Here is a 26,570-nt window from a genome sequence, read left to right on the forward strand (position 1 = left end):
CAACTTCAGCCCATTGCTCCTGGGGTAGCTTCTCTCTCATGGCTAGCTTCTCGCCAAATAGATCTCGACGCCGTCTGCGGGGGTCATCTTGGAGATCGCCACACCGACCTCTTTCCGGGCATCGTGGACACTCTTGGATGCTCCTGCTGCTTGTAAAGCCATCACATGTTGTAACAGCAGCTGGTTTGTTTCCTGCTATTGCTTATTTGCCTCCCGCTGTTGCAGGTTAGCTTTCACGAGGGCTTTCACGACAGCTTCCATTTTGTCAAGGGACATGGGTTGTAATTTCGTTGGTTTCATGTAAGACATACAACCGTGCCCGGAAAAACAAATATATTTCGGCCTTCACGCCAGCCTCACTGCAATGCACGCATCCTCCACCAATTGTGGGGATTCGCTCTGGTTGTTGGGATAAGCGGGTGCAGTACAGAGGCAAAGTGCAAGTTCGTTATTCAAATGTCCTTGTTTATTCACACATAAGGTAAAAAAAAACACTCTTTGCAAGGTTGGTGTTTGTTCACACCAAGTAGAAAGTTCGTGCATAACAAAAAAAGTCACCTTGTCGGCGGTTCTGCCTCCAGCAGTCAAATTGCAGACTTTAGTTGGCCTGCTCTCCCAATACACAGGTCTCATCTTTTCAGCCCAGCACAGGGCTCAGTTCCTACACCAGTGATTGCCAGAGCTTCTCTGTCAGAGAGAGGTAATCACTCCCAGCTGACACTGCTGGCTCTGTTTTTTATAGGCCAGTCAAGACCGGGCTTGAAACATGGGGAGTAGTCACCCACTCATCACTTTGACTACTCCCAGTAAGAGCCGTCCCTGATCAGCTATACAGCCATACTAAAATAGCAAAGTGTCAATCAGCATTAGCTGCCGCTGACACCTGAAAATACCGGCTCTTACTTCACCGAGGTCAGGAACCTCGGTGACACATACCTTCCATCGACGGACCCTTGCGCCTTCCTACACCATAAAGGAATAGCAATAGCTATTTATTATTGCATTTAAATAACTTAAGTAGTGTTAAAAAGTCACAAATTAAGTAATACGCCATATTTGTGTCACCATTTGTGAAGTCAAACGTGGCTAGTAAAGGGGTGCTATTTAGTGGGACTGGTGTCCTCTTTCAGCCCACCGGATTTACTATAATTTACAGCATCAACTGGCATAAATTATAGCTGAATTCTACAGCAGCCCATAGGTAGTGTAGAGGTCAGTTCCTGGTGCTCAGACAGCCTGAAAATGCACTAAATTTATTAAGAGGCCTGTGCTCTGGATAGGTCATCAATATCAGATCTGTGGGGATCCATCACCCAGGACCCTTGCCAATCTGCTGTTAGAAGACACTGGGTTCTCCGTGAGCGCTGCCACCTCTTCCTAAGCCAGTGTCGTCACCATACGTCAGTCACATAGTTACAGCTTAGCCCCATTCAAATCTGTGAGGCTGAGCTGCAATACCAAACAGTTTCTGTACAATGGACGGTGTTGCTGGGAGGCCACAGTGCTGATCCGAGCTCCGGTGAGTGCCATAACTTTTCTGAAACAGCTAATTGGAGGGGGTGCCCAGACTCGGACTCCAACCAACATGATAATGATTACTTATGCTGAGGATAGGTCATCATTATATTTTCCAGGATAAACCCCTTTGATAAGTTTGGTGCATCTTATTCCAGTGTACTTTTTACGAAGACTGGCTTAGGAAATGCTAATTATGGTAAGTCTGCCCCTCTGCTCCTATTCTGTTACCAGGGTAATAATTACCATATTTTTTTGACTATTAGACGCACCTAGGATTCGGAGGAGGAAAATAAGAACACATTTTTCGTCAGACCTCAGATCAGACTCTCAAATTAGGCCCTCCAACCTCCATCAGCCTCAGATCAGCCCACCATCAGTTTAAGAACAGACCCCATCAGCCATAGATCAGATCCCTTCAGCCTCATATGAAACCCCAATGGAGTCTCAGATCCACCAAATAAAAACAGTGTTTTAATCAGGTGAAGCACAGTTATGTGCCTATGGAAACAGCTGGATAGGGAGGTTGCCGGTGACAGATTCCCTTTAAGCACAGTTCTACAGTTTAGCCAAAAATCTGTAGCTGCCTTACTGCTTAACAAATCCAAACTAGGCTATATAAAAGGAATATATTTGCCCAAGACATAAATTGACATGAGGAATACGTAAAGGATAAATGTTTGATATGCTCAAAATATCTGGATCCATTTCTTCAATGAGGGCATCGCCGTTGCTCTTATTGCACCCACACTCCACTCATTTTTGTGACCAGTCCCTCCTTCAGTGCTTTGATTGACAGAGCAAGGCAGAGGCAAAGCAAATGTAGCAGAGCTGTGGACTGTAGGCTTGATTCAGTACAGTTGAACAGGAGTAGTTGAGTTGTGGTGTCACTGAGTTGCAGCAATGTAGCAGTGTTCATGCAGTAGCAGAGCTGGAGCAGCAGAGTCAAACTGATGCCACAGACCTGGAGAAGTTCAACTGAACTGATCTAGCAGAGCTAGAGTGGAACTTAACCAGCCAAGCTGCAGTAGTGAACGTGTTCTTGATGTAGCAGAGCTGTGTGGAACTAAACAATAGCAGGGTACAGGCAGGCATGGCTGCTGAAGACACTTCTTGAATAATCAGGTAGCATCCTGCCCTGATCGCATACTAAACACAATCCTAAAATGTTTCCATAGGATTAGATCATAGTCATAGTGGCATCCCAGAAGTTGAGGAAAGCCGATCATGGACGGTCAGCTTTAGTGATCAGTGGGGGTCTCGACATTTAGACTACCACTGATCAAAACCTCTGAGATATCACTATGACAAAAGTTTTCTAAAATTACAGGCACATTTTAAAGGGGTGTTCTGATTATTACAAATTAGATTGTTGGGGATCCTACCTCTAGACCTACTAGATGGGGACCTCATATACCTCGGAGCATACCCCCGAAATTGGCAGATCAAGCACACGACCTGCAGTTCCATTCATTTCTACGGAGAGTTCTGGAAATAGGCTAATGCTGTCTCTGAAACCCCCGTAGAAGCAATGAATGAAGCAACAGTGCACTTGCTCAACGTGTTCCTCTGTTCGTTTCTGGGGGCTGCAAGGGGTACAGGATCCCGGTTCCCATGATCGGCGAGGATCCCAGTGGTAGAACCTCACTGATCTAATAATTATCTAATAATAATACATGTAACAACCGGTGTACCCCTTTAAGAGACGGCTATTCAGTGTAGCTTTTTTGCCGGAAGCTGGCGCCAAAACTACACTGCACCATCTACATTGTAGTGGACCTTGAAGTCAATGTAGCAAACCTCCCCCACTACAATGTTGGCGGTGCTGTGTAGTTATGGCGCTGGCTTCTGGTGCCAGACCCCACCGATCAGCTACCTCTGGCCTATCCTGTGGATAGATCATCACTTAAAAAGGCTAGACAACCCCATTCATGTCATATTACAGCTTCGTACCCCTTTAAAATGGCAGTGTGTGTGTATATATATATATATATATATATATACAGAAGAGTGCAAAAATAGCAGACAGGCTTTTCGCGAACACCTTTCTAAATACGCCTACATTTCTTATTTTTATTGAGCACCATGAAATTTACAGTACTACTATTTACTACCAGCACTCCGGTGGTCACACAGTCATGATCACTCATGTGACAGATTAATATGTTTCATTTATTTTCCATAAAAAGTTACGTCTTACGACTCATTAACCAAAATGTGGAATTACACCTATAAAAATACAAATGTGGCAGCTACAACTTGTTCTCCGGCTTCTGCATCATCTCTGTCCGTGGTTTCCTGAAATGTGTGCATTCTAGCAATGTCTTTTTTTTTTTATCTTTTTCGTTAGGGAGACACAATTGCATCCTGTGATTCGTATGGCATTTTGAAGCTTTGGGACGTGAGGAAGGTATCAGCGGTGTTATCAGTTGATGCAGGACCTCACCCTGGAAATCAAGTGGCCTTTGATCCTTCAGGTAAGAACAAATGCTAAAGTTCTGTCAGACGATGCTTCAGATCCTCAACGTGTGATATGTAAGTATCGACCGGGAGTATAAAGTATTAAGCAGCACTGCCGACTGGAGCCGAGGTGATGTATGCAGGTCAGAAATGAGTGCCCTGTATACAATGATTCCAGTCTACAACATTATCAGAAGAATCAACAAAGGACTTCTATTTTTAAAGGGATCATGGGGTACAGACTGAACCTGGATGAGACCCTTCTGGGTCCTGCTCCTTCATTTTTAATTGTGTCCAGGCGGCAGTAAAGAGTAAATCCCCCCAAAATGGGAGTTATCACATAGCTTGCAGATCTTCGTAATCAATGTGTCCAAGAACCTTTAATAGTACGTATCCTGGCTCTTCTACTGCCCTGTGCTCAAGTCCAGACTCTGTATCAGGACCAGACCATAAGAACATTGCTTGTTTGAAGCTAACCTCAGAACACTAGCCCTGTAGCAGTAGCTAGGGCGGTTAAGGCCCTGCCCCACAAACCCTCACCCTTCCCTGCTGATGCCAAATCTTCAAGCAGTCATCTGGCAGCAAGGTGAAAGAATCAATAGAAATCATTAATTTTCCCTGTAAAGTGCTGCTGTCTTTCTTCCTGATGCCCTCGGCACGTGCCCTCATGTGCCTTGTTTGTAAACCCGGCTCTGGGATTTACCCCTATGAACTGTTCCCACCATGCAGCAGCACATGTGAACACCATTGTAAACTTATGGTTCTTAGTCAGACATCTCCTATGTTGTATGTAAATTTGGCTTCCAGTGTCCACTAGGCGCATCCAGAGCTCTGAAGTGTCAAGTGGTTTCAGGCCTAACCCAATCAATCTTTCATTATTTGACATGGATGACTTCATCTACAGGCTTCTTGCACTATAGTGGATGGTGGATTCAGTTTTCTTTTGTGCAAGCAATGTTGACAGGTTCCCTTTAACGACCAGGGGGCTTGTGAGCCAATGCATATTGATGACCTATCCTCAGGATAGATCATCAATATGAGATTGTTGGGGGTGTGACTCCCAGCACCCCCATGACCAGCTGTTTGAAGAGGAGGGTGCGCTTGTACGAGCACTGCTTCATCTTTAAGACTACACTGTGCCTCGTCTCACTAGCAGTGGTGGCACAGTGTAATGACAAGTGCTTGTACCGTTCAAGAACTTGAACGATGCACAGTGTAATCTTGAAGAGGAAGTAGCGCTTGCACGATCGCCACCTCCTTTTCAAACAGCTGATCAGCAGGTGTGCTGGGAGTCGGACCCCCGCAGATCACATATTGATGACCTATCCTGAGGAGAGGTCATCCATATGTACTGGCTGCGCAATCCCTTTAAAGGGAGTCTATCACCAGGAAATTCTCTGTTAAACCTGACATAATGCCTTGTAGGGTTAGCTGAATGTAATAATACATTTCACATAGTCCAGCGAGTCTCTTTGGGGTTCACATGATCTAAGTGTCAAAAGTAATGGAGGCTTAAAATACACCAATGAATACATTTTATAAAAAAATGATTAATTGTGTTACCAGCTCACTTACAAAAGGGACATTTTTTTTTTTTTTTGTGGTGTCTTTTGAACTCTATGTAAAGGGAAGCAGAGCTTTGGACCTAGTTAGCATAAAAAGCTGCTCAAGGGTGGACATTCACTTTAACCACCTCAGCCCCCAGTGCTTAAACACCCTGAAAGACCAGGCCACTTTTTACACTTCTGACCTACACTACTTTCACCGTTTATTGCTCGGTCATGCAACTTACCACCCAAATGAATTTTACCTCCTTTTCTTCTCACTAATAGAGCTTTCATTTGGTGGTATTTCATTGCTGCTGACATTTTAACTTTTTTTGTTATTATTCGAAATTTAACGATTTTTTTTGCAAAAAAATGACATTTTTTTACTTTCAGTTGTAAAATTTTGCAAAAAAAACGAGATCCATATATAAATTTTGCTCTAAATTTATTGTTCTACATGTCTTTGATAAAAAAAAAATGTTTGGGTAAAAAAAAAAAATGGTTTGGGTAAAAGTTATAGCGTTTACAAACTATGGTACAAAAATGTGAATTTCCGCTTTTTGAAGCAGCTCTGACTTTCTGAGCACCTGTCATGTTTCCTGAGGTTCTACAATGGCCAGACAGTACAAACACCCCACAAATGACCCAATTTCGGAAAGTAGACACCCTAAGGTATTCACTGATGGGCATAGTGAGTTCATAGAACTTTTTATTTTTTGTCACAAGTTAGCGGAAAATGATGATTTTTTTATTTATTTTTATTACAAAGTCTCATATTCCACTAACTTGTGACAAAAAATAAAAACTTCCATGAACTCACTATGCCCATCAGCGAATACCTTGAGGTGTCTTCTTTCCAAAATGGGGTCACTTGTGGGGTAGTTATACTGCCCTGGCATTCTAGGGGCTCAAATGTGTGGTAAGGAGTTTGAAATCAAATTCTGTAATAAATGGCCGGTGAAATCCGAAAGGTGCTCTTTGGAATGTGGGCCCCTTTGCCCACCTAGGCTGAAAAAAAGTGTCACACATGTGGTATCTCCGTATTCAGGAGAAGTTGGGGCATGTGTTTTGGGGTCTCATTTTACATATACCCATGCTGGGTGAGATAAATATCTTGGTCAAATGCCAACTTTGTATAAAAAAATGGGAAAAGTTGTCTTTTGCCAAGATATTTCTCTCACCCAGCATGGGTATATGTAAAATGACACCCCAAAACACATTCCCCAACTTCTCCTGAATACGGAGATACCAGATGTGTGACACTTTTTTGCAGCCTAGGTGGGCAAAGGGGCCCACATTCCAAAGAGCACCTTTCGGATTTCACCGGTCATTTTTTACAGAATTTGATTTCAAACTCCTTACCACACATTTGGGCCCCTAGAATGCCAGGGCAGTATAACTACCCCACAAGTGACCCCATTTTGGAAAGAAGACACCCCAAGGTATTCGCTGATGGGCATAGTGAGTTCATGGAAGTTTTTATTTTTTGTCACAAGTTAGTGGAATATGAGACTTTGTAAGAAAAAAAAAATATCATAATTTTCCACTAACTTGTGACAAAAAATAAAAAATTCTAGGAACTCGCCATGCCCCTCATGGAATACCTTGGGGTGTCTTCTTTCCAAAATGGGGTCACTTGTGGGGTAGTTATACTGCCCTGGCATTCTAGGGGCCCAAATGTGTGGTAAGGAGTTTGAAATCAAATTCTGTAAAAAATGGCCAGTGAAATCCGAAAGGTGCTCTTTGGAATGTGGGCCCCTTTGCCCACCTAGGCTGCAAAAAAGTGTCACACATGTGGTATCTCCGTATTCAGGAGAAGTTGGGGAATGTGTTTTGGGGTGTCATTTTACATATACCCATGCTGGGTGAGATAAATATCTTGGTCAAATGCCAACTTTGTATAAAAAAATGGGAAAAGTTGTCTTTTGCCAAGATATTTCTCTCACCCAGCATGGGTATATGTAAAATGACACCACAAAACACATTCCCCAACTTCTCCTGAATACGGAGATACCAGATGTGTGACACTTTTTTGCAGCCTAGGTGGGCAAAGGGGCCCAAATTCTAAAGAGCACCTTTCGGATTTCTCTGGTCATTTTTTACACATTAGGGCCCCTAGAATGCCAGGGCAGTATAACTACCCCACAAGTGACCCCATTTTGGAAAGAAGACACCCCAAGGTATTTCGTGATGGGCATAGTGAGTTCATGGAAGTTTTTATTTTTTGTCACAAGTTAGTGGAATATGAGACTTTGTAAGGGAAAAAAATAAAAATAAAAAAATCATCATTTTCCGCTAACTTGTGACAAAAAATATAAAATTCTAGGAACTCGCCATGCCCCTCACGGAATACCTTGGGGTGTCTTCTTTCCAAAATGGGGTCACTTGTGGGGTAGTTATACTGCCCTGGCATTTTCCAGGGGCCCTAATGTGTGGTAAGTAGGTAAATGACCTGTGAAATCCTAAAGGTGCTCTTTGGAATGTGGGCCCCTTTGCCCACCTAGGCTGCAAAAAAGTGTCACACATGTGGTATCGCCGTATTCAGGAGAAGTTGGGCAATGTGTTTTGGGGTGTCTTTTTACATATACTCATGCTGGGTGAAAGAAATATCTCGGCAAAAGACAACTTTTCCCATTTTTTTTTATACAAAGTTGGCATTTGACCAAGATATTTATCTCACCCAGCATGGGTATATGTAAAATGACACCCCAAAACACATTGCCCAACTTCTCCTGAGTACGGCGATACCACATGTGTGACACTTTTTTGCAGCCTAGATGCGCAAAGGGGCCCACATTCATTTTATGAGGGCATTTTTAGATATTTGGATCCCAAACTTCTTCTCACGCTTTAGGACCCCTAGAATGCCAGGGCAGTATAAATACCCCACATGTGACCCCATTTTGGAAATAAGACACCCCAAGGTATTCAATGAGGGCATTATGCCCCTCACGGAATACCTTGGGGTGTCTTCTTTCCGAAATGGGGTCACATGTGGGGTATTTATACTGCCCTGGCATTCTAGGGGCCCTAAAGCGTGAGAAGAAGTCTGGAATATAAATGTCTAAAAAAATTTACGCATTTGGATTCCGTGAGGGGTATGGTGAGTTCATGTGAGATTTAATTTTTGGACACAAGTTAGTGGAATATGAGACTTTGTAAGAAAAAAAAAAATAATTTCCGCTAACTTGGGCCAAAAAAATGTCTGAATGGAGCCTTACAGGGGGGTGATCAATGACAGGGGGGTGATCAATGACAGGGGGGTGATCAGAGAGTCTATATGGGGTGATCACCCCCCTGTCATTGATCACCCCCCTGTAAGGCTCCATTCAGATGTCCGTATGTGTTTTGCAGATCCGATCCATGTATCCGTGGATCCGTAAAAATCATTCGGACATCTGAATGCAGCCTGACAGGGGGGGTGATCAATGACAGGGGGGGTGATCAATGACAGGGGGGTGATCAGGGAGTCTATATGGGGTGATCACCCCCCCTGGAAGGCTCCAGGGAGACGCCTGTATGTGTTTTGCGGATCCGATCCATCTATCAGTGGATCCGTAAAAATCATGCGGACATCTGAATGGAGCTTTACAGGGGGGTGATCAATGACAGGGGGGTAATCAATGACAGGGGGGTGATGAGGGAGTCTATATGGGGTGATCACCACAGTCATTGATCACGCCCCTGTAAGGCTCCATTCAGACGTCCGTATGCGTTTTGCGGATCCGATCCATCTATCAGTGGATCCGTAAAAATAATGCGGACGTCTGAATGGAGCTTTACAGGGGTGTGATCAATGACAGGGGGGTAATCAATGACAGGGGGGTGATCAGTGAGTCTATATGGGGTGATCACCACAGTCATTGATCACGCCCCTGTAAGGCTCCATTCAGACGTCCGTATGCGTTTTGCGGATCCGATCCATCTATCAGTGGAATCGTAAAAATCATGCGGACATCTGAATGGAGCTTTACAGGGGGGTGATCAATGACAGGGGGGTGATCAGGGAGTCTATATGGGGTGATCAGGGGTAATCAAGGGTGATCAAGGGGTTAATAAGTGACAGGGGGGGGGTGTAGTGTAGTGGTGCTTGGTGCAACATATTACTGAGCTACCTGTGTCCTCTGGTGGTCGATCCAAACAAAGAGGACCAGCAGAGGACCAGGTAGCAGGTATATTAGACGCTGTTATCAAAACAGCGTCTAATATACCTGTTAGGGGTTAAAAAAATCACATCTCCAGCCTGCCAGCGAACGATCGCCGCTGGCAGGCTGGAGATCCACTCTCTTACCTTCCGTTCCTGTGAACGTGCGCGCCTGTGTGCGCGCGTTCACAGGAAATCTCGCGTCTCGCGAGAGGACGCGCCGGCGCGTCCACCCAGAAGAGCAGGGCCGCCGCAAAGACGCAATCCTGCGTACGGCGGTCCTGAGAAGGTTAAAGGGAACCTGCCATGTAGAACATGGTGTCTGAGCTGAAGGCAGCATGTGACAGAGCAGGAGGAGCTGAGCAGATTGATATATAGTTTTATGGGGGAAAAACTGCTCATTCCTGCTCATTCTGGGCTTTGAAGTCCAGGAGGAGGTCCGATCAGTGATTAACAGCTATCTTTGTATTCACAGTCATAGAGAAAAGGCTGTCAATCACTGATAAGACCGCCTCCTGGACTTCAAGGAACAGAATGAACAGGAATGTAAATGAATGAAATACAATTTATACTGAATCTTTTCCAATAAATGTATATATCAATCTGCTCCGCCCCTCCTGCTCTATAACTTGCTGCTGGAAGAGTGCACCACATTATTATGCTGACAGGTTCTCTTTAAGCACAGTCTTTGGTCCCTTTCGTAAATTTTATTTACATAGTCCCGGAGAACTCCTTTAAGCTCTTGAGAAAGGGCACATACACTGACAGCTGGAGCCCCGGGGAATGAAAAATTGAGCGCTGCTGGTCTTCTGCAAATCAATTTTATGATTTTTTTTTTCTTTTAGACTCGTTGTGCTGTCCACTTATAAATTGCCCTTTAAACACCATATAACCAAACACAAATACAGAGAAGTGCAGTAGCTGAAAAATATGAGTTCCCTTCATGCTCAGAGTATTTCAGATGGAAAATTTGGCTTCATGTCACAAATTCCTGCTGAGAAGGTTGTAAAATTTGACCCAGTGGTTTGCAACCAGATATTGGGAATATAAAAGACTCTTGAGGCTCTTTAGAATCATGAAAATGGATTCTTAAGTCTGCTGCCTGAAAATGGTGAACATTTAGTTATAAATCAGCGTCTGAACCTTGTATACTTGTAGTGTAACTGAACGCCAGAATATTTGTCATGCTCTTGTTTATTGCCTCTGGTAGTTAATGCATTCGGTTTCAATTTCATCATTGCATAGCGCTGATTAATATCACGCTCCCAACGTCCCCGCTTTGCTGCCGGCTTCATGTGTGTGCAGGCGAATGCAGTAAAAGAACAGACAAGGCTGTAAAAGCCGGGGTATAAAACACGCTGTAAATTGTCGCTCCTCTATTATCGTTACCTGCTAAACATGCCTGATATTTCGCTGTCTGTCAATCTACTTCTTTGTGGCAGCCTGGTGACATTTTCAGTGCAAACCTTCTGCAGCTTTTAATAAAACAGCAATTTGTTTGTTTTAGTGACATAAAAAACCTTGACATTTTGTAACTTTGTCTATGCAAAGAAGTATCTCCCAAGGAAGAAAACCACCTCACTAGTGCCACCTATTGGAAGTGGATCTTTAAGAGCATTGCCAATAACTCTCCATACCATGGAGTAGTTCCAGTAAGTCTGCATACAGAACCGTTCTCTTTAAGGAGAACTTTATATCTAGAAGACTTAGACGTTGAATCCTCTCCAAACCCCCTTAAACACAAGTATATAAACTACGAAGTACGAAATGTAGCTGGAAAGGGCCGGATTACCGCCAGGCCTCATTGACTTTAATGGGACTCGGCGGGGATCCGGACGGTTTCCCACATTAGTGCCAAGATTCCGGCAAACAAAAACTGCTACTTTCGCAGTTTTTTTTTCTCCAGCCAAATCTCAGCACTCATGTTCAAAACCGGCCAGATCCCTGATGGGTCTTGTTATAGTCAAGGAGCCCCTCTCCGGCTATGCAGGATACGATGAACTCCGGCAGGCTGTTCCTATGGGAGAACAGCCTGGCAGATAGTTTTAGCACTAGTGTGAAATTAGTCTAAGGGGGTTTGGCTATGCCGAATACGATGAACTCCGGAAGGCTGTTCCAGCTGTTTTAACGCTAGCTAATTAATCCATATCCCCTGAGCAAAGGGTACCTCAAAACTGAGACTTTGGGGTTTTATAAACTGTAAGCCATAATCATCCAAATTATAACAAATAAAGGCTTGAATATCTCGCTTTGCCTGTAATGAGTCTATCTCATGTATTAGTATCACCTTTTTAGTTGCATTACTGAAATAAATGAACTTTTTCACGATATTCTAATTTTTCGAGTTTCACCTGTATATATATCTCAATATCTGCTCAGCTCCTCCTGTCTGCAGATTGCCTTGCATTGTGTAGTGTCCAGTATGTTCCAGTGAACGTAGGTGATGTAGAAGATGGGTGGAGTTGATCTCTCCTCAGGCATTGTTTTCCCCCTTCCTGGCATTCTCCTTTTATGAAATATTAGGAATATAACTTAGAAATCATATGCCACCTGAGTTCCCGCAGATTTAGAGGATTTCTTGGAGTCATTCTTGATCATTTCTCCAAAGCGATTTTTTGCTTTGCCCTATTTCCCCCTCTATAAGCTTTGAATGAAATGACATTTGAATATTTGTTTTAAATTTAATTTCAGATAAAGATTGCAAGCACTTATCTGAAGGGCTCACTGGAAACCTTCACATCCTAAGCCTGTAATGCCCTGTTCACTGTGGATGTAAGCGGAAAATACACATCAATTTAACTGCAGGCTCTAGTAAAGGATTACCCCATTTATGAAATCAACCATCTCAGATTAGAAATGATCAATATCTTTTCAATTTTCTGTTGATGCCTTTATGCACAATTACATTATAATAGCCTGAAAAATACCTTAAAGGGGTTATCCTATGACTAATGTAAAAAAAAAAATGAAAATCAGACATCATATAGTACATGACCATCTCTTTCTAACAAAGCTAAAACCCGCCCTGTACCTCACATGAAATCCCCATTCATTGCTCTGCTAGATTTATATCAAGCTGGTAGCTCAAGAGGAGTGTCCCTTCTGCTGCAGTTCAGGGGCCATGACCTTTCTGCTGCTGCTCTCACACTATCACAGATCAGGAGGTAGTTGAAGGATGTAACTGAGCATGTGCGGCCATCTCAGTGAGCCGGACAAAGAAATAAGAAAACAAACAAACAAAAAAACAAAACAGCAGGTGGCGCTGTACGGATACATTTTATTAAATAACTCAGTGGCTAGGCTAAATTTTTAATGACATGCAATTACAAAAGTATTCTGATCCAGTTGCTGGTTTCAAAACTGTAAAATACTTTTCATGGGACAACCCCTTGAAACAAAGTTCTTGTTGTCTGTTTCGTGACGTTTCCATTATTGCAAATCATAGTAAAACAAATCCCAGCGGGTTTTTGTAACGAACTTCAAGGTTTTATTGCTTTATATTATATCCAATTCATACATGGATGCGTTTCAGCATATCCATATGAATTGGATATAATATGAAATAATAAAACCTTGAAGTTCGTTACAAGCACCCACTGGCATTTGTTTTACTTACATTTTGGTCTTGTATCCCCCCCGTGCGGCCTTGGTTCAGGTGCCAGCTATTCCTTGGATTTGCATTATTTCAAATCAGCCCTGGAGTCCCCTGGTAAGGTTCAAAGAATAGACCATCATTCTAAATTCTGGAAAACCCTTTAGGCTCCATTCACACGTCCGTAGCGTGTTTTGCGGATCCGCAAAACACGGATACGGCAATGTGCGTTCCGCATTTTGCTGACCGCACATCGCCGGCACTAATAGAATATGCCTATTCTTGTCCGCAATTGCGGACAAGAATAGGACATGTTCTATTTTTTTCGGGAGCGGAAATGCGGACCCGCAAGTGCAGGTCCGCATAGAAATGAATGGGTCTGCAATTCCGTTCCGCAAAATGCAGAACGAAATTGCGGACGTGTGAATGGGGCCTAAGGCTGGGCCTACACTTAGACTTTTTGTAATACTATTAATTGATTTTAACTATTATACTAAATGTCTCTCCAGTTTCATAATGATTTTTTTAAAATCTTCCCAGAGTACCCCAAATACTGCATATTGCTTAGTGAGCACTTTCCTTCCCCTGTTGTTGACATCACTGCATCCTGGCAGGATATTTACCCGCCTTACTTCCTGCTGGAGTTTCTATCCACACCCTCCATGCATTGCTCTGTAATATTTCTCAGGGCTTGCTCCCCCTGCCACACTGTTTTCTTTGCAGTAATCATACAGTACCCTCTACAACTCTCCTCTCCATGTTAGCTAGGCGCAGTGTCGGACTGGGGTACCTAGGGCCCACCAGTAAAATTTATTTTGGGGGCCCACTATACGGATAAATTCAAATATAATAAATAATCTAACAAGTTTTTATTATGAACACAGGCTGGTTGAGGTGCTGTACATTGAATATATGTATGTAGTACAGTAAGTCTACTGTGTTATGTGCCACTTGTGCAGGAGATAGTATACTAGGGGCCCACCTTGCTTAGGGGCCCATCGGGGGATTCCCCTGTGCCCCTATGGGCCAGTCCGAGCCTGGCTAGGCGGAGCAAGCCCAGTGAAACATTACAGAGCAAAGTATTCTGGGTTTGGTTAGAACCCCAGCAGGAAGTTGATGAAATCAGGAAGTGCTGCCTGTAAACATCCTGCCAGGATGCAGTCATGCTGAGAAAAAAGTACTGACATGAAGAACAGGTCTATGGGTCTAGGTGCAGCTTAGGCCTTAGTTACCTTTTGAATAAATACTTTTTGATACATATGCAAATTAACTGAGATGAGTCCTCTCAGGTTAATTTGCATATGTATCAAATCTGTTTTTTTACACAATAAAAGCACACTGAGCTATGGGGACTGGGTATTGCGGATGTGCTAGCGACCATCTAGCAACCCATGTCCTCAGCTCCTGTGTCACAATTGTTATTAAGCAACTGAGTTATCATTCTGTGATTTTTGTGCTCAAGTAAGTAAAAGGGAGGTTCGGAACTTTAAAAAAATCACAATTCAAGCTATTGCAATTCATTTTCTGCAGGCTTATATGGTTTCATTATGGAGCATCAGAGTGTATAATTTTACATTCTATATTTTATATCTAATCTATCATGCATTTAACACATTATAAGCTTGGTCTGAAGATGCCACATTATAAATGATGACTATAATGTATACTGAGAGACAACTAACGCATCTGTTGCCTGTTTTAATTAATCTGAAACACATCCCAGTTCTCTTTTCATTGCATTGACTCCTCTAGCACTCGGCATGATGGTCCTCACATTAGTGGAAGGGCCATTCGGCTTAGCGTGAGCTATTAAATAAGTCTGGTGCCACGCCAAGAACAATCTGTTTAGAGACAGGTCCTTCAAATGGGATCAGCATTTAGAGCCATTTAATGCATGTTAACGGTTTGGTCCAGCCGTATATCTAAATATATATTTTTATGTTGACCTGCAGTTCCAAAAAGCTTTTTGAAATGTTCATCAGCTATCTCTTGCCTAATGTTATTATTCACAATCCTTCTAGGAAAGTATGTTGCGATTTTTTTTTCTACATTTATAGTTTATATGCTGTTATTAACAGTATAATCATTAATTATCAAAATAATCATAGAAAAAAATATATTTTTTTCATTGTGAAATGGGAAAATGTATTTTCCGATATTAGAATAATGATGTCAGCATTGTGACACATTGTCCTGCACTTCATTTATGTGCTCATTTGTTCTCAGTAGTTATTGCAAGCAAATTATCAGACCCGTAAATACAAATGACCCTAGGTCAGGGATAGGTGAAAAATGGCTGATTGTTTAGGGTCACACTGCTAACCCACCCTCCATCCCTGGGGTGGGAATCCTGAGCCCCCTTTATGACCACAGGCTAATTGCTTTAATTGGACCCATGGTCCAGAATGTGCCCGGTCTCCTCATTCAGTGTTAGAGATGAGTGACTTGATTTTTTAATTAATCAAATCCATAACGAATTTCCCACAAACAGCACTTTCCAACTAATTCAATTTGGAGGGGGATTAGGACACTATTTTATAGTTCAGAAGACAGAGAAGAACGCATCTTTCCACCACAAAGGGATCATTTTTGGACATTTTTTTTAATAAAATAAAAATCTTTTGCCACAGGCTGCCATCTGTTTATCCATATCTATATATTAGTGTTGGGCACGAATATTCGAATCACGAATTTTAATAGCGAATATCGCCACTTCGAGAATTTGCGAAGATTTAGAATATAGTGCTATATATTTATTTGTATTCGCGAATACTCTAGATTTTCCTGAAGCAATGATCCCTCACTGCTTCTTGCTTGTGGGCTAATGAGAAGGCTGCAATGTCTTTGTCTGAGCTTAGCAACATCCCTACCAACCAATAGGAAAGTTGCCTACCCCTTAGGCTACATGCACACCACCGTTGTTTTGGTCCGCATCTGAGCCGCAGATTTTGCGGCTTGGATGAAGACCTATTCTCTTAAATGGAGCCGCAAAAGATGCGGACAGCACTCCGTGTGCTGTCCGCATCCGTTTCTCCGTTCCGTGGTCCGCAAAAAAATATAACCTGTCCTATTCGTGTCCGTTTTGCACCGCGAAACACAACGGTCGCGTGCATGTAGCCTAACTATATAAGAACCTCCCCAGCAGCCATTTTCTGTAGTTTTAAGGAGTTGTTAGAGAGAGAGCAGTGTCATTGCTGTGCTCTGTGCTTTACTGTTTGATTACATTAGATAGTTAGTTAGCTTATATATATAATACAGATAGTTAGTGGGAGATAGTCAGTGTAGGTTAGATAGTGATATATGGTAGCTGATAGGTTCCAGTGCAGGGTGTTAGGTAGTGTGATAGGTTCTGCTGTCCATACATACATGCTACAGACATAGTGCTGTGATGTCACAACAATACATAGTGCACCAATCAGTAATATGTAGTCAGACCTGCTAAAATGTGAAGTTGCACGTATTGCGCAAAAATATGCGAATCATTAGTGCCGATTAGCGCAATCGCGAATATATTGGAGCACTCTATCTGCATATAAAGCTATTGTAATGTTCTGCTGTGCCAACCATTTTCTCCAGTCTCAGGAAACTTCTAGCAGCTTAAAAAAGCCTGTATTGCGCGCGCAATACACGCATATTACATTGCCGATTTTCGCAATCAAGAAAATAATCGCGAATATATGACGAATATTCGCCCAAATATTTGCGAAATATCGCAAATTCGAATATTACCCCTGCTGCTTATCACTACTTCATATGTCGCTTAGACATTATTAATATTGTCGTGGCTTTAAAGAGCTTGAAAGGGGTTGAACACAGTCCTAGACCTCGGAATGTCATGTCGATTCGGGGCAATTGGGGTCACCTTTAACGCAGACTGAATCAAATCTGACACCCGATTCAACCAAATCAGACCAGTAACTAATTTTGGTAAATTTGCTCTTCAATATTCAGTGGCTGGTGCTGACAAACACAGCGTGTGTGCTTGAGAAAGGTCCTGTGATAGGACTGAAATGTTGCTGCTATGAACATTGGTGAATAAATCACTTTTTCATTGTTGCATACATCTGGATTGTTGCGCTCTATATTTGCTATATATATCTATATATATATAAAGAACGACGTGTGTATGATCCGCGATCACTCAAAAACGCAACTATCGATTTCAACGAAACTTGGTATACACATCCCTTGCTATCTGGAAAGAAATCTTGTGGGGTCACAGCTCTCTAGGACCTACTGTTCCTGAGATATTCCCCAAAAATGACCTGCATTAGCCAATAGAAGCCTGCAAGTCTTTCACTCATATCCCAACTGCCATACACACGGTCACATGTCCCTTATCAGCCAATAGAAGCTCGCAGGCCCATAGTCTCCACATACACACAGTTTTACTCCAGGTTTCCATAAAAACCCAGCCATTTTTCTTCACTGCTGTAGGTCAGCTTTAGGCTAGGGCTACACAACGACATGTGTCGCGCGAATAATAAGTCGCACGATACATAGGGCACAACTACACTGCTACATGTGTCGCGCGACAATTTTATAATGATAGTTTATGGTGTTGCACTGCGACATGTGACATGCTGCGACTGTGATGCGACAGTCGCAGAAAAAGTCGTGTCGCAGCATGTCACATGTCGCAGTGCCACACCATAGCCTATCATTATAAAATATGTTGAGATAAAATGTCGCGCAACAAATGTTGTCGTGTAGCCCTAGCATTAAAGGGGAAGGGTGCTGTGGAGGTCACTGTCAAAGAGGCGTTCACTGTGGATGTTACTGTTAAGGGGACAGGCTGCTGTGGAGGTCACTGTTAAAGGGGCGGACACTGTGGAGGTCACTGATAAGGGGGCAGGGGTCACTATTAAAGGGGCAACTGCTGTGGAGGTCACTGTCAAGGCAGCAGGGTACTGTGAGGTCACTGGTAAGGCAGCAGGGTACTGTGAGGTCACTGGTAAGGCAGCAGGGTACTGTGAGGTCACTGGTAAGGCAGCAGGGTACTGTGGAGGTCACTGTTAAGGGGGTGGGGTGCTGTGAAACTCACTGTTAAAGGGGCGGGTTGCTGTGAAGGTCAAAGTTAACGGGACGGGCTGCTGCTGAGGTCCCATTTTAAAGTGGTGGGGCACTGTGGGAGGGTCAGTGTTAAGGGGTGGGGGACTGTGCAGTTCACTGTTATGGGGGTACTGTCGATATCTTTTAACAACACACAGAAACATTAAATGAAATAGATGAAATATACCCATGCGAAGTCGGGTCCTTCTGCTAGTATATATATATATATATACACTATATACAAACACTCTACCTCTAATACAGATAAGCAGTTCTTTACATATAAAGGTCAGAAAATTGCTGGTAAGTCGCCGTCAATGATGAGGTCAGGAGTTTCCCCCGGATATTGTACAGTGCAACATTGGAACAGTAAAAATAATAAAAAGCCTCTCTTACCTGTTCTCCAAAAAGAGCTTTATCATTAAACAGCGTGATAACAATATAGTACTGTACATGTGGTGCAGCTAAATAGCAGGACAGTGCACATAACTCAGGTAGAGAGCAGGACAGTGCATGTAGAGGAGGTAGAGAGTAGGACAATGGACGTAGTTCAGGTAGAGCACAGGACAGTGCATGTAGTACATGTAGAGCACAGGACAATATATGTAATACAGGTAGAGAGCAGGACAGTGCATGTAGAGGAGGTAGAGAGCAGGACAGTGCATGTTGTACAGGTAGAGCACAGGACAATATATGTAATACAGGTAGAGAGCAGGACAGTGCATGTAGAGGAGGTAGAGAGAAGGACAGTGCATGTAGAGGAGGTAGAGAGCAGGACAGTGCATGTTGTACAGGTAGAGCACAGGACAATATATGTAATACAGGTAGAGAGCAGGACAGTGCATGTAGAGGAGGTAGAGAGCAGGACAGTGCATGTAGAGGAGGTAGAGAGCAGGACAGTGCATGTTGTACAGGTAGAGCACAGGACAATATATGTAATACAGGTAGAGAGCAGGACAGTGCATGTAGAGGAGGTAGAGAGCAGGCCAGTGCATATTGTACAAGTAGAGAGCAGGACAGTGCATGTGATACAGGTAGAGAAGAGCACAGGACAATATATGTAATACAGGTAGAGAGCAGGACAGTACATGGAATAAAGGTAGAGAGCAGGACAGTGCATGTAATACAGGTGGAGCACAGGACAATATATGTAATACAGGTAGAGAGCAGGACAGTGCATGTAGAGGAGGTAGAGAGCAGGACAGTGCATGTTGTACAGGTAGAGCACAGGACAATATATGTAATACAGGTAGAGAGCAGGACAGTGCATGTAGAGGAGGTAGAGAGAAGGACAGTGCATGTAGAGGAGGTAGAGAGCAGGACAGTGCATGTTGTACAGGTAGAGCACAGGACAATATATGTAATACAGGTAGAGAGCAGGACAGTGCATGTAGAGGAGGTAGAGAGCAGGACAGTGCATGTAGAGGAGGTAGAGAGCAGGACAGTGCATGTTGTACAGGTAGAGCACAGGACAATATATGTAATACAGGTAGAGAGCAGGACAGTGCATGTAGAGGAGGTAGAGAGCAGGCCAGTGCATATTGTACAAGTAGAGAGCAGGACAGTGCATGTGATACAGGTAGAGAAGAGCACAGGACAATATATGTAATACAGGTAGAGAGCAGGACAGTACATGGAATGCAGGTAGAGAAGAGCACAGGACAATATATGTAATACATGTAGAGAGCAGGACAGTACATGGAATAAAGGTAGAGAGCAGTACATTACACATTGACATTTCTTGCCCTCAATGTGGTATACAGATTTTCTGTTCACATTGACCGTTCGCAGGTGTTTTATCAGTAGTATGAATGTGTCCTCAAGCTGTGACAGCAAAAGAAAAGACATTCTAAGGCCTCATGCACATGACTATATGTATGGCCACGTGCATGCCGTTGCTCTTTGTAGGAATGCCCATTCTTCTCCATGAAATGGACAAGAATAGGACATGTTCTATACTTTGCGGAACAACCTCACGGATGACATCTCTTTAAAGATTGTGAAGTGGTATATCAATCTCATTTTTTTTTTAAATGGTTAAGGTTTCCCATTGCTTTCCAATATTGTCACTATGCATTATTACAGTGATAGTATTGTCGCATCCATAGTGCACAGGAGACATTTATCTTGTGTGCTGGTTTAATTTGCCTGACAAAATGACATGACTTGGCAAATTAAGGGTCCTTTTTATCATGCTGTGTGAAATCATGATAGAGCATTTCCCTAGAATGAGCGTGGAGTGTATTTCCATTGGATTATTTATGTACATTTTCTCGTACGCCGTTCATGGTGGATACATATTTATGATGTGTGTTAGGCTTTCTTCAGTCAGTGTACAGGATTTCTGACAAAGACATATATTTTGTAGCATGTTAAGGTCACAGATTGTTTGAAATATCAATGCCTTCATTACAATACCCCATTCAGACTGATGTATTCTCAAGGCCCAACACCTATATCATCAATAATATCTAATATCTTTTGATTCAAAGAAATAGACTCTAGTGGCAAGTTATTGTCTCAAAAGGCAGCTCCAAATGTTTTTTTTCCCTCTGGACCTTTGGGTCCCACTATAGTATCACAGCCTGGACCTACTCGAGTATCTTTAGGTGCTTTGGTGGGCCAGTCCGATGCTGCATGTGCAGTGAGGAGCCATTGCAGAGGATGGGAGTGGTAGTAGCCCTGATGAGGTGTTGTATCATGGTATACCACCTCAGACTGTTGCTCCCTGGGCATCAGTACAGTGGAAAGGTGGTTTGAAGAATCAGTCCAGAATTAAAAGTATAAAAGTTTCTATTTACTTAGTGAAAAATATAACATCCAGCAGCAGTAGGTACAGAGTGCAGTTCTGGTCACTAGATGAGGTATGGCAGCTGGTTAGGTGGCAATTAAAGAGCACTTGCAGATACTTGTGTATCTCCACAGTGTGATACAAGCCAGGAGTTAGACTGGTATGGAAGAGGTCTTGGTGATGGATGTCTGAGCTGTAGTCCCTCACATGCAGCAGGTTCTGTAAGGCTGTGGTTTTGCTGATGACTCTGCTGACTAAGAATACTGAAGCTTTTTGTTCTTGATTCTAGCAATCTCCCTAGAATAATGGTCTCACAGAAGAACTAGTTAAAGTGCCCTGAAGAAGGAGCTCAGGCATCCGTTTTCTTCCTCTTCACTGTCTCACTGGAACTACCCCTCCTGTCAGGAAGTAGGACCAGCCCACTCCTACCAAGAGGCCGGGAGCAGGGTGGTTAACCCTGTTCCTGCCAAACATACCTCCTCTACTGGAGTACACAGCAGAAACATAAAAAGGTATAACATCAATACATATTATAACATGCAATTGCAGACACCCCCAGGTCTGGGGTACTGCACATACAGGCCTCAAATTCTTGAGCACATGTGCAACTGATACACCTAGTTAAAGTAGTCCCTCCCTCAGTAGGCCAGGAAAGTGTTTAAAGAGAGACCCTCATGCTCTGGAAGGCCTAGCAAGTCCAAGCCTTACGTTGGCCTTAATAATCTCCTTGTAAGGGCTCGTTCACACAACCGTTACCACTCCATTGCCGTATTGCGGCCCACACTCACTTAAATGGGTCCGCAAATCCGGAGATGCGTAACGGAATGAAAGCACAAAACGGAACCCCATGGGATCACTACAGAGTGCTTCCCGGGGTTCCATTCTGTGCCCCCGCACCGCAAAAAGATAGAACTTTCTCTATCTTTTTGCGGAACCGACGGATCGCGGACCCATTCAAGTGAATGGGTCCGCGATCCGCATGCGGCTGGCCCGCGGTCGGTGCCCGTGCATTGTGGACCGCAATTTGCGGTCCACAGCACGGGCACGGAGGGGCAACGGTCGTGTGAACGAGCCCTAATGCTGCATTTTCCCTGAGGTGGTGCTGCAGGAAAAGAAAATACTTACTGCAAAGCTCCCCTATGGTTTACAGCTGTAATGAGTTGATTTTCAGAGGACTCTTCAGCTTGATTTTAAATGTTCAGGTTTCTTGATGCAGTTTTTGAAGCCAAAGCCAAGAGTGAATTCAAGACGAGAAGATTCAGTTTTTCCTTTATAATGCCTCATTCACACGTCAGTGTTTTGGTCAGTGATTTCCATCAGTGATTGTGAGCTAAAACCAGATGCAGCTCTAAACACAGAACAAGTGCAGATCTTTCCCTTATACCTGATTTGTGTGTAGGTTTCACTCCTAGTTTTGGCTCACAATCACTGATGGAAATCACTGACCAAAACATTGATGTGTGACTGAGGTTTAAGTGTCCTCGGTTTATGGTCCAGTCCTGGCTTTGGCATCAATAACTGCATCAAGGAACCCGAATGCGTAAACCCAGTCTTCTAATCAAACGGGAAAGTTTGCCATCAAACGCATGCCGCTGCAAGATGTGTACTAAGAAGAGCTCTTTCTCCTGGCATAATTGGTTCTGCTTGTGGGTGGTAATACTTTAATGCCGTGTATTAAATTATTTTACTGCTGACTTTTCTTCTGGGATCCAGAACAAATATTTACATGCCACCAAGCAAGTAATTATTCACCATGCACTTTTAGGATTCTTGCAATTTCTAATAGAAACCAAATTGGAAAAAGAATATGCATTAATTGTCACCCATCCCTTGACGAATTGATAAGTAGAGTGAGAGTCCCCAGGGAAACGTCCTTTATATCGCGGTGTCTTGCAATGACGTGTCTGGGAGTGAGATAAATGTGCCCCTAGACATCTTTCAGGCCCGTGTCTGATACTGAAATAGTTTTTCTGTTCCCTTTGCGCTTGTTGACAGAATGATGTGAATCCTCATTTACTGAGGGCTGGAATTAATTAACTCTTGCTTTGAACGTTTTTTTTCCTAACGGTTGTTTAATAAAAGGAAGAGTTCCTGTCGCTTGCTTTGAAAGTTTCAGCTCTGCATCTGAAGCCTGGCTTAAATACAAGTGTTTAATCTTCTAATTAGTTCCCTCCTGTCGGCAATCAGTTAGATGCTGAGCATCCTTGAAGGTCAGTTTGTCCTTCCTTCATTGAATCTCTTAAAGAGCCTATACTTGGCCAGCATTAGTACCTGGAGAGTTGCCTGCTCAGATATTCAGCCGTTCGGACTTATAGCTCACATTTTGGAAGTTAATGTGAGCAGAGAGTCTGGACAGCGGAGGTCACTGGCACTGGGATTATTTCTTTACATACGAATACAGCTGGTTCTCGTTCAGCTCACTAAATTCTGCTGCTTTATGGACCTTCTGTGAAGCGTCCTTGAACAAGGAACAAATTGTTCGGTTGTAATACAATTGATTATCTCTAAAAATGGGACTGGGTGTTGGCATCCAAGTGTTGGGCTCTAATTCAGTATGGAATTCGTCTACATTTTTTAATTGCTTTAGAAAATATATTTGCGTATATTGGTCCAACATTTCAGAATTATGATGACCTTTGCCCACCAATAGCCATTCAGCACCCGCTTAGTTTTAGCCATGATGTCAGAATTCACAGACACTCCTCCATAAATCAGCGTTGCTGTTTATTTCCATTAATATTAATTAGCATATAAAGACGGTTTCATGATGACATCCATTCCACAATATAGTGTAATATTCTTTTCTACCACCCTATGCAAGGCCTTACACCACATTTCTTTTTGATGAGAATTGGATTAGAGGTTCTCCACTAGTGTTAACCTTGATCTTGTGTTCCCCATAATAATAAGATTGAGAATAAGTGTTCTACAGTTATCATTTGCAGTAGGGATAGTTTGGACGTTGCCTGGGGCAAGAGGCTCCTGGGTGTCCCATGGCCACCTACCATCTTAAAAGAGAAAACCACGTCACTTAAAGGGGTTGTCCAGCTTTTATTCAGTGATGACCTCACTGGCTGTGCAGTGTTAGTCTGACTCTGCACCCATCCTGATCAGCTGTTTGAGTGTAGCTGCGGTGCCGGAACTACACAGGACCATCAACTGTGTAGTGGAGGTATCTCATTACTACAGTCCTTCTCCCAATAAGTCAATGGGAGCAGCACTGCAGTGACGAGCTCTGTTAACTACGAAAAGCTACTCTAGAACAAGTGCTCAGGGGGGTGTAGGGTGACTGACCCCCCACCGATCAGCTCGTGAATGCCTATCCTGAAATTAGGCCACCACTTAGTAAAAGTTGGACAACTCCTTTAATATGGCGGTGATGTGGCAGTCTGAGAAGTCTCAGGTCTACTGAAGAAGCAGTGCGTTTGACCTGCCTCTTTTCTGGGAACATTTGCTATGGTCCTCAGCACCATAACTGGAGGCTGGTAGGGTGGCCATGTTTTGTCAGTAGCCCTGGGCCTATTGTACATTTAATCTATCCGTGACTTTAGGGATCTTTGTGCTGTAGTTAGTCCTTCGGAGCTGCTCTGTATACCATTATCTATTCTATACCATAAGGTGTTTCACTAAAACATTGGGGTTCATTTATAAGACTGGTGTAAAGTAGAACTGACTTAGTTGCCCATAAGCAACCAATGACATTCCACCTTTCATTTTTGACAGCTTTTTTGGAAAATGAAAGGTGGAATCTGATTGGTTGCTATGGGCAACTAAGCCAGTTCTACTTTACTCCAGTTTGATAAATCTCCCCCATAATTTTTATGGGAATCTTTATAAAAGGTATTTGTAAAGCCTTAGTGTAAACTGCTGTGTGGTTGTCCTTAAATGGACTTTCTAACTAAAACTGTATATGCTGTATATGGCATAGTGCTCACAATCAAATATCACATTACTCTCTGATCACATAAAACATACCAAAAAACCTGCTACATACTTGTTAGGGTGCCCCTTGATGTTCTTATGATTCCTTCTTAGAACGTCCGGTTTATGTATTCATGAGTGGTTAGAAAGACGCTTCTTCACAGTGGCATGTACAAGTGCAGGAATCACTTTTCTTCCTGTGAACCAGAGAATTTAAATGGTCGGACTGAGCTACTGAGCATGTGAGACATTAGGATGTCCTAAAAGGGAATCGAGAAAAAACCCGGAGGTGCCATATCCAGAATGTAACAACAATGATATCATTCCATTTTATGTGTAATATATATTGACTGGACAACCCCCTTTAATGGAAAGAGACCAGAAATCTGAGTTTATCATATTCCTTATATCAGCATGGTACAAATAGTTCAGTGATTAATCAGACCACCTGTATAAAGGTATATTTCCATGGATCGTTTTTGACCTTGTGGGGAAAAAAAATGCATCAAAATCTGTGCTCAAAATACGTGTGGTTTTAAACATTTAGATGCAATTTTTAATTTTATTTTTGCACCTGCGTTTTTGCTGTAAAAAAGCAAGCCTCAGATGTTAGCTGAAGGTTTACAGGAAATATGAAACGCTGGAGACATGAGCACTTTTTTTCTGCTGCCATTTTTGTCTTTGGCATTTTGACCCAAAAAAAAATAATGAAGAAAGTAAGGAAGAAAACACCAACAATAAGACACATTGGGGGTAATTTCTTATGATCTCCTACAGCAAAAACTGGCGTCAAAAGTCACATAGCCCCATTTTGTGGCTTTTGCTTCTCTTACAACTAGAGAGTGGTAGGGGCGGAGTGAGGGCGTAGAAGAGGCGGGTCCATTAGCCCGCAAAATCTGTAACATTTACATCAGTTTCCTGGCGTAAATGATGATTGAAAACTACTCTACCTAAGGGTTGGAGCAAATTTTAATGTAGGTGCACACACTTGCTTGTGCCCCGTCATAAACAAAGTGCATCCTCTGCCAGCTTGTGTAACAAATGTCCAAAAATCATAGATGGCAAAAAAAATAACACAACACTGATTCTGATGTTTTTACAGGTACAAAACAAAAAAAATGAAATTTCAATTCCCTAAATTGGAACATCTTGGGGGTCATTAATGAAACCGAAATATGCCTATATTAGGTGTATTTCTGGCACAGATTGTGACTTTTCCCCGCTCATGCCAGGTCTAAAAATGTGGGCATGGGAAGGGGACGCGCCGGCAAGCCCCTCTCATTTACGATTTTGTACGCCTGTTTATTTAGGCGTCGAAAATGGTCTAAATGTAAGACAGCAAGGAAGCTGTCTTACATTTAGAAGCGGCCAATGCAGGGCTTTATTAAGACCTTGTTTTTAGTGTCAATCATATTTATTCAAAGTTTTTCAAATGGACATAAAATCAGATGAGCAATGCCGGACACTATGGCAAAATACATAAAATAATGTAGACGCTGCTGATGCTCACACTAACATTGAATAGCTTGCATTGTCAAAAGCAGATCT

General features: G+C 42.8%; 1 protein-coding gene across 1 annotated transcript in view; it reads left to right on the top strand.

Moving 5' to 3' along the window:
- The window catches only part of SPAG16 (sperm associated antigen 16), a 1,151,519-nt gene that overhangs the window by 864,008 nt on the left and 260,941 nt on the right, over window positions 1-26,570 (top strand). The window contains exon 15 of the mRNA XM_040440778.1: window positions 3,866-3,992. Within this exon, the coding sequence (XP_040296712.1) occupies window positions 3,866-3,992 (127 nt within the window). The remainder of the gene's footprint in view (window positions 1-3,865; window positions 3,993-26,570) is intronic.

This window comes from Bufo bufo, chromosome 7 (genome assembly GCF_905171765.1).
Source record: "Bufo bufo chromosome 7, aBufBuf1.1, whole genome shotgun sequence".
NCBI classification, from domain to species: Eukaryota; Metazoa; Chordata; class Amphibia; order Anura; family Bufonidae; genus Bufo; species Bufo bufo.